The sequence below is a fragment of the Pangasianodon hypophthalmus genome, chromosome 4 (assembly GCF_027358585.1).
Source record: "Pangasianodon hypophthalmus isolate fPanHyp1 chromosome 4, fPanHyp1.pri, whole genome shotgun sequence".
Lineage (NCBI taxonomy): Eukaryota > Metazoa > Chordata > Actinopteri > Siluriformes > Pangasiidae > Pangasianodon > Pangasianodon hypophthalmus.
The window spans coordinates 13,937,227-13,951,254 of record NC_069713.1 but is presented as its reverse complement, the minus strand read 5'-3'; the positions used below and the strand labels follow the sequence as shown (position 1 = coordinate 13,951,254).

General features: G+C 38.6%; 1 protein-coding gene and 1 long non-coding RNA gene across 3 annotated transcripts; one reads left to right on the top strand and one right to left on the bottom strand.

The window, feature by feature from the left end:
- The first annotated feature begins 3 nt into the window (after positions 1-3).
- Positions 4-7,455, top strand: LOC113540618 (uncharacterized). Its single transcript, XR_003404051.3, has 3 exons — positions 4-188; positions 5,485-5,583; positions 6,321-7,455. It is a non-coding gene; the product is annotated as an uncharacterized LOC113540618 (long non-coding RNA).
- Positions 7,456-7,542: 87 nt separating this feature from the next.
- On the bottom strand, positions 7,543-13,382 carry mettl3 (methyltransferase like 3). Of its 2 annotated transcripts, none has more exons than XM_034303705.2 (11): positions 13,148-13,382; positions 11,815-12,002; positions 11,219-11,686; positions 10,954-11,129; positions 10,630-10,843; positions 10,267-10,454; positions 8,455-8,493; positions 8,262-8,370; positions 8,109-8,174; positions 7,869-7,981; positions 7,543-7,776 (listed from the first exon to the last, which is right to left on the bottom strand). In XM_034303705.2, exons 1-11 carry the CDS (start codon positions 13,242-13,244, stop codon positions 7,665-7,667), a joined length of 1,770 nt encoding a protein of 589 aa, XP_034159596.1. In that variant the 5' UTR covers positions 13,245-13,382; the 3' UTR covers positions 7,543-7,664. The 2 variants fall into 2 exon arrangements, with proteins under 2 accessions (XP_034159596.1, XP_026791635.1); XM_026935834.3 differs by having other exon boundaries at positions 13,142-13,380.
- Positions 13,383-14,028: the final 646 nt, after the last annotated feature.

The window sequence follows — 14,028 nt, the reverse complement described above, 5'->3', positions numbered from 1 at the left end:
CACACACACACACACAACTCGGCACCTTCTCCTGACGCCTCTGCTCGTTGTCCTGTGAAACCACAGTAATCTGAGAGGTGAAACCCTCAGCTGAGGCTCAGAGATCCGCGCGACGCTGGAGCCACTTCTGCTGTGACGCACATTTTAAACTTCAAATTCCTCTCCCTGGTCACTGCTCACTAAAACTGGTAAGTGGCTATTTAAATGGCAGTTTGCATACACAAAAGTGCTAAATCGCCCATAATAATCCTCGTGTAAAGAGAATGTTGTGAATTCCTTTACCTGAGTGGTGTTGGAGGTGTGGCATGGTGGGAGTGTCTGTTATCCAAGAGACCTTATCATTATACATGCACATGTTTCTTTGGGTTACAGCAAGGTTAAAAATATTAAACACCATAATAAACCAGCTCATCTGACTTGTGTAGCTGAGAAAGCAAAGCCATAGTCTTTGTCAAAATATGAAATGAAGATGGGTTTGTAGGGCTTCCTTTATAAGGTGATAGTGGTTTTTTTTATTTGTTTGTTTGTTTGTTTTGTTTTTTTGGCTTTAGAACTATTTATAAGATAAGATAAGCTGATTTTCTTTTCCAAGACGCCGACCCACTTTCCTCTGAACTTGTTTTGCTGATCTCTGACACATTTATATAACTGACTTTGCCCCCAACAAAGCTGTTGCTTGGCTATTAAGGTTTGATTATTAATTCTGTGAATGTTTTATTTATTTATTTTCCAGTTTATAGGGTAATTGCTGAGTTTTATTACGTCAGTACTGCAAAACTACATGACGCACCTCGTGGCCATTAACTGCATGTAATCACCGTGTATACATTCATTACTGCGGATGGCTCGTGCTCTCTGTGCGTCACGTACAGCACGCGAGCAGTGACGCGCGTGCTGGTGCGCATGGCGCAGGAACCGCGTGCGCGTAACTGATGAGATTATCGCCTTGCTGTTCTTTAAACTGGACATAGTGCCTTTTTTGCATGACTATTGATCCTTTATTCTATCCTATATTTCAGGCGTGTTGCACACGTTTGCATGTGGCTGCCTGAACCCAAACCCATTTCCGCCCACGTTGTTCCCTATAGCTGATAAATAATAAAAAAAAAAAACTAACAATCTATGAGATTATAATCTTGAGGATATAATCTTTGCTTGATATTTGGCATCACGTCATGCTGGCAGCAGAAGATGCTGCAAATCACTCCAAGAGCCTCGAGTGTCTCCAATTTACAATTCATCTCATTTGTTATTATTAATTTAATGCTCCACTTAAGTTTTCAAATATTCCAGTGCAGACTGTAAAGAGCATGAAAGTGCAGACATTTGTTCCAGCACAATTCATCTTCTTGTGACTTGTTTTGCATACCAATCCATTCCACAGGTTTTGGAGAGGCATTACACAACTATTTAGCAGGTGGTTCTTCACAGTCCTTTGAATAGTTAGTATCTTATGAGATTAATTGATATCATTCATATCAAAACCTACTGAATATTAATAACAGAATAGTTGCTAACATCTCTGTTATAGGAAAACATTGCAGAGTTTTTAATTGGGTTAACCCGTTGAAGAAGTAGCTATTATTCAGTTATTCATCTTAAAGCATATTATTTTGTAAGTGCTATGAATTACTCAGTAACCATAGTAAAACTGAATCATAAAAAGGGGTCTAGTAATGAGGATGAAGTGGGTTTAGACCCAGCAAAGGGTTCTGACAGTTGAAAGGAGTAAAAGTTTGACATTACGTATGTACTGGTCAGATATATACCTCAAACCCATTTGGGTAAGTTTGCACAGGTATACAAGGAGATTCAAGTTTAGGCTTCTAGACAGCCAGAGATTTGTTTTCTATCTTCTTTTATATATTCATCTTCACTAACTGCATTACCCTGATCAAGGTTGTGTTAGATCCAGAATCTTTCCCGGGAATACTGGGCGAGAGGCGATAATACACTCAGGATGGGACGCTAGTCCATTGCAGGCAATCACACGCACACAGCTAGCATGTTTTTGGGAGGTGGTAGGAAACTGGAAACCCATGTGGACACAGGGAGAACTTGTGAAACTCCAAACAGACAGTAACCTCAGCTCAAAATTGAACCGGGGATCCTGGAGCTGTGATGCAGTAACACTACCCACTGTGCCACCAAATCCATCTTCTAACAGACCAAATTCAGTATACACGTATCCAAACAAGTATTCAAAATTTAAATGGCAGCAGCACCAGTACTGTGCTGGGCTCAGTGCCAGATGCCAAAGGGGCAAAAGAGATACAAAGCCACATTGCACAATGCAATAGCTATGAAAATCCTACTGTATACAGTGTAATGCCCTACATGGCATCAATGGCAAATTTCATATTTAAAAGAAGCCTGAAAAAGTTCATTCTAATTTAATTTTCATCCTATGGTCCAAACAGCGTTTTATGAATTCTTCTCGTATGATTAACTATATGATTGTTTTGGTTTCTAAACCTCTGGCCTATTTATACAGAAACAGAAAGTAGAATGTGAGTAGGAAACTTGCAATAGTATGAACTGTGTGTAACCAGTGGAACTGGAGCGTAGTGTTCTTAGAAATGGTTAGAGAGTAGGTGTGGTGATGTGTTGAAAGTAAAAACTTAAAAAAAAAAATGTAAAGTTGAATTCCTGCTTTGGTGGTAACATAACCTGTAAAAGAAATAGAACAAATATTGACTGAGATATGTAGCTTGATCCTCCATTTATTTCAATAACATGGAAAAGTTGTGTAGATAAGTAGACATTTTGTTTGTAAACGGTTTGTATATGTAGTTAGAGTTAGGTAAATTACCACTTGAGCAGCAAAACAGCTTAACACAGGACCATGGCTTTCCCACGTCATCCTGAGACTCAAGTTACAGAAATATAACTGAAAGTGAGTTGGCTCACTTTGGCCTTTATGTCCTCAGTTGTGATTTATTTCACTCCCTCTCAGATGTGTTCTGGAATATATCCCTCTTGTGTACTGCCAGGGAATGAACAAGGCCTTACAATTCCCCACCACTGTACACAACATGTCTGTGTTGAATAATGGGTGTGATACGAGAGAGAGAGAGAGAGAGAGAGAGAGAGGAGTGTGCGTTGGCTAGATTTTGCTAATACGAAGAGAAGAATTGCAACTAGTCCTTTTGCTTTTGCTGCTTTTGCGTTTCAGTTGAAACTTAAGGGCTTAAGGAAGGGCTTAATATTTTCACTGACAATAAGGGTGATGGGGGAATAAACATTCATTTAAAACTTTAGTACAATTTTACTGTTGTTTTGTAGCTCTAGTAGTAGAAAAGCTGCTGGAGAAAATCTGTTGAATATTATATACTCCCAGTGACCCCAAGAGTCAGACTTGATCCCATGACAAACACAGGGTTGCAGTAAAAGCCTTAACTAAGCACAGACTGCTCAAGGTTACATTCCTAAAGATACACTGCTGTGATTAATGATGTATAGTGATTGTAACACAATGTACAATACATATATAGTACGTTTATGTTCATTTGCTACACGTAACACAACTATTGATTTCCAATTCAGTGATCCATGCTGATCCATATCACTTCTGCAGTCCTTTATGTACTTAAACACCAGAGGCAGAGGTAGATGCATGTAAATGCGAAAGGGTGCACTGTGATCATTGTTCAACAGTTTCCAAGACTCATGTAAGATATCAAGCCTATGCTTTCATTGTTTGCATATTGGTCCCTTACATAACCCTGAATCTTCAGATACTCCTCTACAACTCACAATATGCTTTTGACATGCTTTTTTCCCTTTGGTTTTGCATAGAACATCAGTCAAATGTAAATTCACAATTGCCACTTTGGGATTAAGAGGAACTGACATTGTTCCAGATGGATTTTTGTGGGCTGAGAATGAATTGAGTTCATTATGTGCCAGATTATCGGTAGTGTGAGAAAGCTCCCAGGCATATGAGAGTTTACCAAATAGCTATGGGGTGGATGGAAGGAGGGAGGGAGAAAAACAGACTCTGCAGGGAAAGAGTATATTTTTAGATAAACCAAGATTACTCTACCCAGCTTTAGAGAAAACAAGAGACTTTTCATGTAGCATGAAGGTTCTGTACTGGCATAGATCTTTGGGATAGTAATTTTCTCAGGCCCTTATCTGATGCTGTAACTGTATGCACATATGTGAAATGGAATGAAATGAAAGGAAAATTTATATATATTATTTATATATATGATGGAGTATTGACACCACAGAATTACAACATAAAATCCCATCCATGCAAATCGTGTCACAATTCTATACCTCACAGTCTATATTTCGTAATATTTTCATTTAATATCCTAAGAAGACAGCCTGAAATCATTTCTGTAAATTAGACAAAGATACACGAAGGTTGAGTCATCAGTTATGTAATCTAATAGAGCATGTATTGAATGTAAACCAGTATAACTGGTTTGCGGTTCTTGTTTAAACACATTACAGATGACTATCACTGTATTACTGTATATCACGAGGCATTTGACATTACGGCTCCCAACGCTGGAAGATTATCATACTAAGATTAGCAGGCCCACCATGGGAACATGACATGCCTTGGAGACTAATGCCAGTCAAGGGTTTAGCAGAATGTTGACAGCCATTCACAGGCTTACATAGCAAAAGATAGGCAGCTTGGTAGTCAAGGAGAGATGAGATTAGATTTGATTATCACTCTTAAAAAGTGGTAGCTCATCCATAGGGGCAAGCATTACAGAGGCCCACCATACAAGTATATCAGCCATTCAGCAAATATCAATCTTCATAACATCCTTACTCACTACTCCATACATTTTAAATTCCACTACAACGCTAATTACCTGTTTTAAGTGACCAATGATTAAAAAAATGTAACTATTTGACAGATATAAGCCAATGTTCCATTGATTTTGCTTGCCTTTCTAGATGCTGCACACTTGTTAGGCGGCAGACTCAACTGACTCATTTAGCTCCACAGAGTTATTATTGAACCTAAAGGTCAAAAAAGGGACATGCAACAAGCACTAGCAGAGACCCATTGGGACAGGCCCCATTCTAGCTAAGTGAACATTTTCAGTTTAGGAGGAGCAGTGGACAGGGTGGTTAATGACAGGGTTGCCAGATTTACATACGCTCAGTTGGGCTTGTTTACCAGGGCACCGAGATCTTGTTTTATAGCAAATAATCCAAATATTAATCTAATATATTTCCACAATCAAGGAAAAAGTGAAATGGCAGACAGTTTGTATTGGAAGATTTACATTGTAAGATATACTGTGGAGATTGAGAGATGGAGAGGGGGATTATGGAGTGGATAATGTGCGTACATCAGAAATTCGTGTGCACCACCATGACCTTGTTTCCCAAAAATAAATGAGCTTTTTAATATGTGACTGCTTTTATCTGAATTTTATAAAGCACACCCTAAATTAATCTCCTTTCACACTTCTCTGAGAGCTTTCTTACCCAGTGCCTTTTTTCACATAGTGTCCCCTGGAGGAATGGGTGTGAAGGTACTCCTGTGCTTTCCCTTCTACAGACGCTGCAAAGAGCGATGCAAGGACAGAGAGTGTCCTCCTGAAACAGGTAGGAGAGCCATATTCATAATATAACTATGATTTCGTTTGATTTGCCTCTTAGTCTCAGCCCACTAATTAGAATGATTTATAACAGAACTGTTAATCTGGTAGAGCTAATATATAAGGTAGAACGAAAAGTCATGATTTAAGTAACTGTATTAGTGGTGATATACTATAGTCGAACTAACAGCTAATGCACTGGCTTTTTGCCTCTGGCCTCACCGTAATTCAAATAGTTATCCTACTGAAAATTTATGGCATGTTTATAGTACAGTGTAGTTTTCTTTTGGCATCCTGCTAATAGTGCTGTATGCTTCTTGTCTAAGGGTTTACTACCCCAGGGTGGATTTGCTATGAAGCAAGATTCATAAAATAACAAACTCTGAGTTAGTCTTGAGTTTCCATAAAGGTTAGATTTAACAGTAAATTTGGTTATCACAAAACTAGCTTTAATCCATCCAGTGAGCTCAGCCCCTCCAACATTCCTGTTTAAATAACAAACTATATTAAACATTTAATCAATGCCTTGTCTTTTGAATAATTATGAATATATAGACACACTGATTAGTGAAATACTTGGGATATGTTTCATCATACTACATGATCCGTAATTCATTTCGTTACTGGTTACAAGACTAATCTGCTTTCTTTTTGAAACATCAGTGAACCCCCAGCTGATATTATATATGGCAATTTGGTATTTTTCCTATCCTGGTTCTAATGATCCAATGTTCTTTCTTAAAGAACCTGCGATACCGAAAGCGGAGCCAAAGCCACGTCCCTGCTCAACAACATCGACAGTCAGTGAATGCGACAGTGGGAGCAACCTGGGTAGTCCTCAAGCATATTTTTCCCAGAAGGCTCGGCTCTCCTTTAGACACCAAATGGATAGCAACTTCAATGCAATAGATGCCACATACTAACTCCTGTCAGCTGCCAAGGTTTTGAAAATGAACTCTGACCCCTGCTGAGAGAGAGCTAGGTGATATCATGGACGGCATAAACTGGACTTGCAAGATGGTGTCTTCATGCCACTCAGGATGTCCTGAATTCTGTTCATTATAGTCATCTTATGCTCTTATGAATGGAATGGTTACACTGAAGAAGCAAGTGCATTTAGAAAAAATGTTTACAAGATTACGAAAAAGTGCTTTCTGTGTTCTTTCTGTGCCCCATCATTTTCTGGTATGGCTCCTTTCAAACTGTGATACTCAGAGGGCAACAGATGTCTACTTACGTCTGTGCAAATGGATATTTGTATAACAGATAACACTCTTATTTCTCATCTTACTTAAGACAGTCTGTTCTTATTTCTTGCTGAACAAAATCTGAAATTTGTACCTGCAAAAGCCTTTGTTACCTTTTCTTTTTAAGGGTAATGTTTATTTCTTTATTTCTATTTCAGATGGAAAAGTGTCCTTTTCCATCTCTTTCCTCCACTGACATAAAGCTCAGACTAGTTAATATGCAGACACGAGCAAAGCAGGTGTGAATGTGTTAAACACTAAGCAGGTGTTCAACACAGGAGTTCAAACTCAATATTCAGTAGAGCAAACAGATAAAAGTTTGTTTTACAGTAGTGATATTGTTAGTGATTGTTAGAGCACCTACCCAGGACATGTGGTCTATCATTATAACACTATATTTACTTTATATGTCTTTTGTATTAAAATGGTTGTACAGTGTTTGTAGTTTTGTAAATATGACTCAATATGCCATTAAAATTCAAAATTTTCATGTAATTTTTAAAATAAAAAAATAATCAAGCTCATTTCACATTTATAAAATTAAACAAGACACTAATGTAAACATTTTTTCTCTTTTAGTTTTGTGATCTATTTGACAAATGTGAAAATATTAAAATCATTTAACAAAAACATTTTTTATGACAGTGAGATGTTCTGTATGTGGTGTTCAACATTAAATATGCACCAACACTTTCGTAAGAAAAGACTAAAAAAAGAAATAATTCACCTAGTTGTTTTATTAAAAATGATTGACAATACAAAAGATTTCCCGCCTTTAAATGATCCTGAAAGTCTCTGAGAAGACTGAACATGTAGCAGTCACTGTGAGCTGGGTATGTCTTCACATGTTTTTGGGTTTGGAAATGACTCCATCTGGATAGCGCTTTTTAAAACGTGCTACTACATCAGGGTCCAACAAATGAATTCCATCCAACTGATTCCCCAAAGTTACCCTAAAAAAATCAGAGAGAGGGCAGAAAAACAATGGGTAAGGTAAGAAAAAAACAAGAAACTAAACTGTAAACTTCCCACTTAAACTATTTACCAGTTTGGTTGGACATTATGGGGCCTCCCAAACAGTTCAATCTTCCTAGTGCCAGGAGACAAACGCTCAATCATTCCATAGATCTCATCTGGTTTGTGACTGGTAGAACGCACCTAAAACAATATGTAGAAATATGTAGAATATAATAGCAAATTTATTTATGTATAATGTATAAAATGAGTATGACAGATACCATACCAAATGTGGTATGGCAAATACCATATTTGATGACAAAATTACCTCTGCGACAATCACATCACAGTCCAGGCCTCTGTTGAATCCTTGAAGGTTTCCTTTCACTCCTACCTAATAAGACACACAGAGAGAAATGCGTTTTAAAAATGAAGAGATGGAAAAATAAAATATGTAGGGCATAAGCACACAGAAACACACCAAGCAGTGCTCTTTGCCGTGGTTCAGCCAGTGTCCAGTCCGTCCTGTCCGAATAATACGCTGGAGCTGATTGGTCTTCACCCAAATGATCTCATCAACACGCTCATACCTGAGGGAATTAAAGAAAAATTCAAAACAAAACAAAAACTTCTCTGGTATTTGTACATTTTATTTCAATGACAGATGTACTTACCCCCAGAGGCTTAGACACTCTCTGCCAAGCTCCATTGCTCTGTGAATGACAGTACAGTGAAAAAATGGCTACATCACAGAGCCTAGAAAAATCCTACAAACAAATTTACACTTGGCTATTTCATGTATATTGACAATCAATATGACATCCACACTATGTCATAACACACGGTCCTTATAGGACATTAAAAACAAAGAGTTCTTTTCACAGCAACCATGAATATCAAAGGTAAGTCAATATGTACATGGGAAAGGTTAGGTGCAGATACACAATTGCACCACACAGAGAGAGAGAGCGAGAGAGAGCGAGAGAGAGAGCCCTGATTGACTATTCCACCGAATGTGTGTGTGTTTTTTTTTTTTAATAAAAGTAAATTTCATAAAAATTTTCATCCTTTCTTTATTGCTAATTTTTATCTAAAATTCTTTGTCATTTCACTGCTTTGGCAATACTATAACTGCTGTAAAAAAAAAAATCATAACAATAAAGTTAATTGAACTGAACTAAACTGAACCGAACAAATACAGAAATCAGAAGTTAAACTGGCTAACCCATGACATATTTTATATATGAAAATGCAGATGAATAAAAGTGTAAATGCATATGAATAAAATCTTATCGAGCAACCACTGAAAGATGCATGAAACAACCAGGTGTAAGGTTTACCAGTCTTGCAGTTCCAAAAAATAAAAGGCACATTTTGTGCTAAAAATATTGACTTGAAACAGGAAACACTGTATGTTACAGTATACGTTTCCATCGTAGACACAGTAGGCTATTGTTAGATTGTAGATTTTTCACTATGGAGATTCTGAGAGATTTAATAAAGTCAGATAACCTGCTGGCTGTGAAACATCCTGCTTCAAAACAACAGCGGATTAAAAATCAAAATCTAACATTACACTAGAGCAACAACAAGGTAATAGGTCATAAACCAAGGTAAACTGTTTAAACAAGGATAAAATGATCCTTATTTATCAAAGTTGTGTACAGTTACATTTGATCGTAAAAAAAAGCTTACGTAAATTCCACTGATAGGTTGTTTAGCTATCAATTTCAGCTTTGGTATATCTGCATGTCTGGTCGGAGGGCATGTAAACTGGAGCATAACATTTTAACAAACAAAATAAATGCTTGACTAGTAGTTAAATAATACAATACAATATCATCAATAATTAGAGCAAGTATAGTAAGTAAAGTAGTATAAGTAATGATAAAAGTGTAAGAGTGTAACGGGTAACTCTATGTAACGGGTTTTGTGTCAATATGTAGCTAATTTGTAAATGTGAATCAAAATGCTCAGATGTGGATTTTAATAAGGTAATGTATAATGAATGATATTGCATTTTTTTTTGCACATTGTATAATCAATGATATTTGATTCAAATAGATTCTTTCACCATTTTGTTTATATGATATAAGGTTCTGGCTGGAAACTTGGCTCACCTATATGTATAAAAAAAGCATTAATAAAATATGAATTCAGCATATGATGACCTGCTGAAATACAAAAATGAATAGAAGGTGAGATTCATCAGTTCTGCTCATCACGACTCATTCTGATGTTGTGGGACGTTTCATGAATCAGAAGCAGATTCATCCATACGTCATTCCATTCGGTCAAATCTGTGCTCTGCTCTACACAACTTCGGCGACGGAAAATGATTTCAAATGATTTCTCTTATATAAGAAGTTGCTCCACAACATTGCAAGGATTCCTCATATGTTAAAGTGACAAAATAAATAAAAACAAGTAGATTCAAATAACATTCATGTCATATTCAATAATCTATACTCCATCATCATTTGTACCTTCCAGTCACCCAGAGGAAGAGGAAGCCATCATCCTGCAGAATAGGAATGTTAAGTTTCCTCATCTCATCATCTGTCAGAGTTCCATATGGAAGCTCCATGTGAATGTCCCATGGAGGGTCAGCCATCACCACCGCAAACTTCCCCAGGATGGACACATCCAGGTAGCGGATATCACAACAGATCCACTGAGAAAGCCATAGACAGTAACAAGTTCTTCAGCTGTTAGGACAGAAATGTACTAAATACAGCAAACTCTGAAGCCAGTAATGCCTCTATTCATCCCCAGATAAATTGTGTATGTAGCCACTATTTAAAACCAGCTCTCCTCTTCGTCTTTACAATAACCAGCTGGTCAGTTACCTGAGCTGGAAACAGTTTCCCCACATTGCTGTCTCCGTCTCTAGCATGCAGAGTGAGCTCAGTGGTGCCGGGCTGAGGTCCCGTGGAGCCGCTCTCGGCTTCAGGTGGGCTGTCAATCTCGTAGTGTACATATTTACAGGTGTCCATGTGGAAACAGGTGTTCAGGAAGGAGCAGTCTCCAAGACTCTCGTCTGTGTGCTTGTTGATGATCCGCCTAAGGAAGTCACATGACTTTATTTCAAGTATTATCTGGGGGAAAAAATCTTCACAAAAGTGACAAACTGAGAATACAAATTATAGAGAGTAGTCAACAACTGGACCAACCTGAAATGCAGCTTGTTGCAGGGTTGTGGGGTGTCTCCATATCGCATGCACTCCTCCTTAGTCCCATGATCGCAGAATTCCTGCACCTGTGCTCGACCCCGTGAACGAAATTTCTCTACAATGGACTGCTCCCTGGCCGAGCTAGTGTTCAGTAACTCAAGGATTTCCCTGCTCACCTACACACACACACACACATGCAATAATAATAATAATTTCTTCTAATACAGCTAAACAATGCTTCAACAGCCAGAAGAGTGCTTTCAACCTTTTTGTTTTGTTGCTCCTTGGTTGACTGCTGACTCAATAAGCTCTCTATCTCCATATCCAAGTGAGACGTCTTTCCCTTATTGGTTCGGCCCTTTTTCTCAGCCCCAACTCCTCCAGATCCCGACTTCCAATCAGAAGTCCCAGCCAGCTGTGAACTGGAAGCAGAAGAGGTAGATGATGTTTTGGATGGCGAAGAAGACGACTGAAGCAAAGGGGAGGAGCCAGGAGCCCTCTTTTGGTGAATAATATCATCTCCTTTTCTTTTCACACCAGCTTTCTGAGGTTGTGGTGTGGAACTACTAATCATTGCCCACAGTTTGGTATGATCGACAGAGACAACTAAGGTGGATGAAGACGAGGACGAAGACGAGGTATTGTTGGTTGGCTGTCGGACTTCGATCAATTCCTGAGCCGAAAATTTAAGTAGAAGACTCTGGATGCAGGCGTGTGATACTGGTGATTCAGACTAAGAAAGTTGGACAAAAAGGAAAAGTGAGAGGAATAGGGAGAAAGACTTACTCTTTACATAGTTTATCAACATTTAGATTCTCCACACAATACTTAATGATTAAATTCTCGCATGTTTATACGTACAGAGTTGAGCTGGTTGGTGATGGCCAGAGAGTCAGTGGGGAGTGTGAGGCTCAGTTCGGACAGGTATTCCAGAAGTCTTCTCTCTAATTCAGGGTCAGGGGGACGCTCCTCCTCCATCTCTGTGGGGGTTTGGAGGGTTGGCCCTGGACTGTCACTGCGTGTGGGTGCCCCATCACCACCACCAACCTCTGACAGAGGGTTGGGGCAAAAAAAAAAAAAAAAAAACCAACAAGAGCGCGCGAGAGAGAGAGAGAGAGATCTGGTTAAAAATGACAGTCTCTACAATGTTTAGACACAATATGCAGTCAACAATATTTTTAATTCCTATATATTAGAGTGAGGGGACTGATTTCAACAAATGGCTTTTTAACCATGACTTCAAATGAAATTATGAACGAACTTCAAACAAGATCATCAAGGCTATCTTCACTGTTTTAGATCAGCATTTTAAGCTTCAAGGGACAATGGTATGGTTGAAACCACCATGTTCACTATATAATGCACCATTTCAAAGATTTTATGTCATTTTGTAGCTCTGGGGAATATCCAGTGCACTTGTGATAAGGATGTAGTTACACAGGTTCCCATGAGTTGAATCAGATGTGTTTAATGAGTATAGAAGCTAAAATCTGCAGTGCTGTAATTGTCGAAGACCGGCATCTGACACACCTGCTATACGGTAACCCACAAGTTCCCAACCCTGGTCCTGGAGTACTCCCCGTCCTGCACCTTTTTTTTTCTCAGCATTTTTCCCTGCTCCCAGCCACTTGATTCAACTAATCAGCTAATTAACAGCTCTTCCTGAGTTGAAGTTGGTGTGTTAGAGCAGGAAAAACACAAAAATGTAGCAGGTGTGTATAGCAGGTGTGTCAGATGCCAGTCTTTGACAATTACAGCACTGCATATTTTAGCTTCTATACTCATTAAACACATCTGATTCAATTCATGGGCTGATTCCCAAAACCTTCATGGAGTACATCTGTTGTGTTTGGAGAGAGCTAACACAAATCTGTGTAGAGCTGTGGCCCTCCACGACCTGACCTAGGATACCCCTGTCTTAGAGGGTACATAATACCCATAATGCACTTTGATGTTCGAAGGGAATAGAGAACAGGACACTTTCTGTGGCTACAGTCACTGATCACTGATATCTGTTCATTGCTGGAATTTTGTATCACACAGCACGTATTAAGTACAGCTATAAAACCCATTCAAACGTGTGTTTTCCCCTACATGAACTGTGAACGTGGATAAATAAGTAACTTCTATATAAGCTCATTCATTACTATCCATGGTAAGATAGCGTTTGGCTAACACAGTAGCATACCGATACCCAGCTGTGTTGGATCTTTCCTCCTCCTCTGCAGCCTCTCTCTCAGAGAGTCCAGCTTCTTTTTGTGTGCCTGAATGTCGCTCCATGTATCTGACATCTTAAACTCAAACTGAAGGATACTTAATGACTAAATGATTCAAATACTCGCTATAGTGGCGCCAACAAACAGTTAACAAACTCCTGCATCAAACACAGGCACTAAACTTCCGCCATGTACCGGAAACTGAAAGCCGGCGGGCGCTGGCATAAAAGTCTTCACTGCTAGCATAAAAGTTTTTAGGGGACACTACAAAACAAGATTGAATGGTATCGGAAAGTGGGAATTAAAAAAAAAAAAAATTATTTGTTTGTTTGTTTTTGCTGCAAATCATTCAAAGCAAGAATGAGATCTAAAACCGGATACAATTCAATTTTATTTGTATAGCGCTTTTAACGATGGACATTGTCACAAAGCAGCTTTACAGAAATAAATAGATTCAAATTAAATTCAACCAAAATAAACTGTAAATATGTGAATTTATCCCAACACGCAGGAAAACGGAAAAAAAACAAAAGCAGGCCCCGCATGTGTACATGCTAGTTGGTTAGCCTAGTTATGAAGCTGGTCATGGTGATCAGTGACTGTATAGACTTATATAGTTTTCTACAGTGGTGCCACCTAGTGGCCGCCTGCCTCAGTGGAGGAAAAGGGAGACTGAGCACTGCTTAGTTTGCTTTACCACACAGCTAGCACACACCCTCAGTGCAGAGCAGTGTATGCTCGTTCACCGTTCACACTGCAGTTTGTATTCATTTTCCTCATATTGCATAATTAACAGTCATTTTTTTGGTTTGGTCGTGTAAATCATGTCAACTAGTTCTAGTATTTCTCCACTCTTAGA

Coding starts and splice junctions, on each gene's coding strand:
- mettl3 (XM_026935834.3), bottom strand. CDS start 13,244: ATGTCAGATACATGGAGCGACATTCAGGCACACAAAAAGAAGCTGGAC. Junction 10,844..10,953: donor TGCAACAAGCTGCATTTCAG/GTTGGTCCAGTT, acceptor TGACTTCCTTAG/GCGGATCATCAACAAGCACA. Junction 8,175..8,261: donor ACGGCAAAGAGCACTGCTTG/GTGTGTTTCTGT, acceptor GTGTCTTATTAG/GTAGGAGTGAAAGGAAACCT.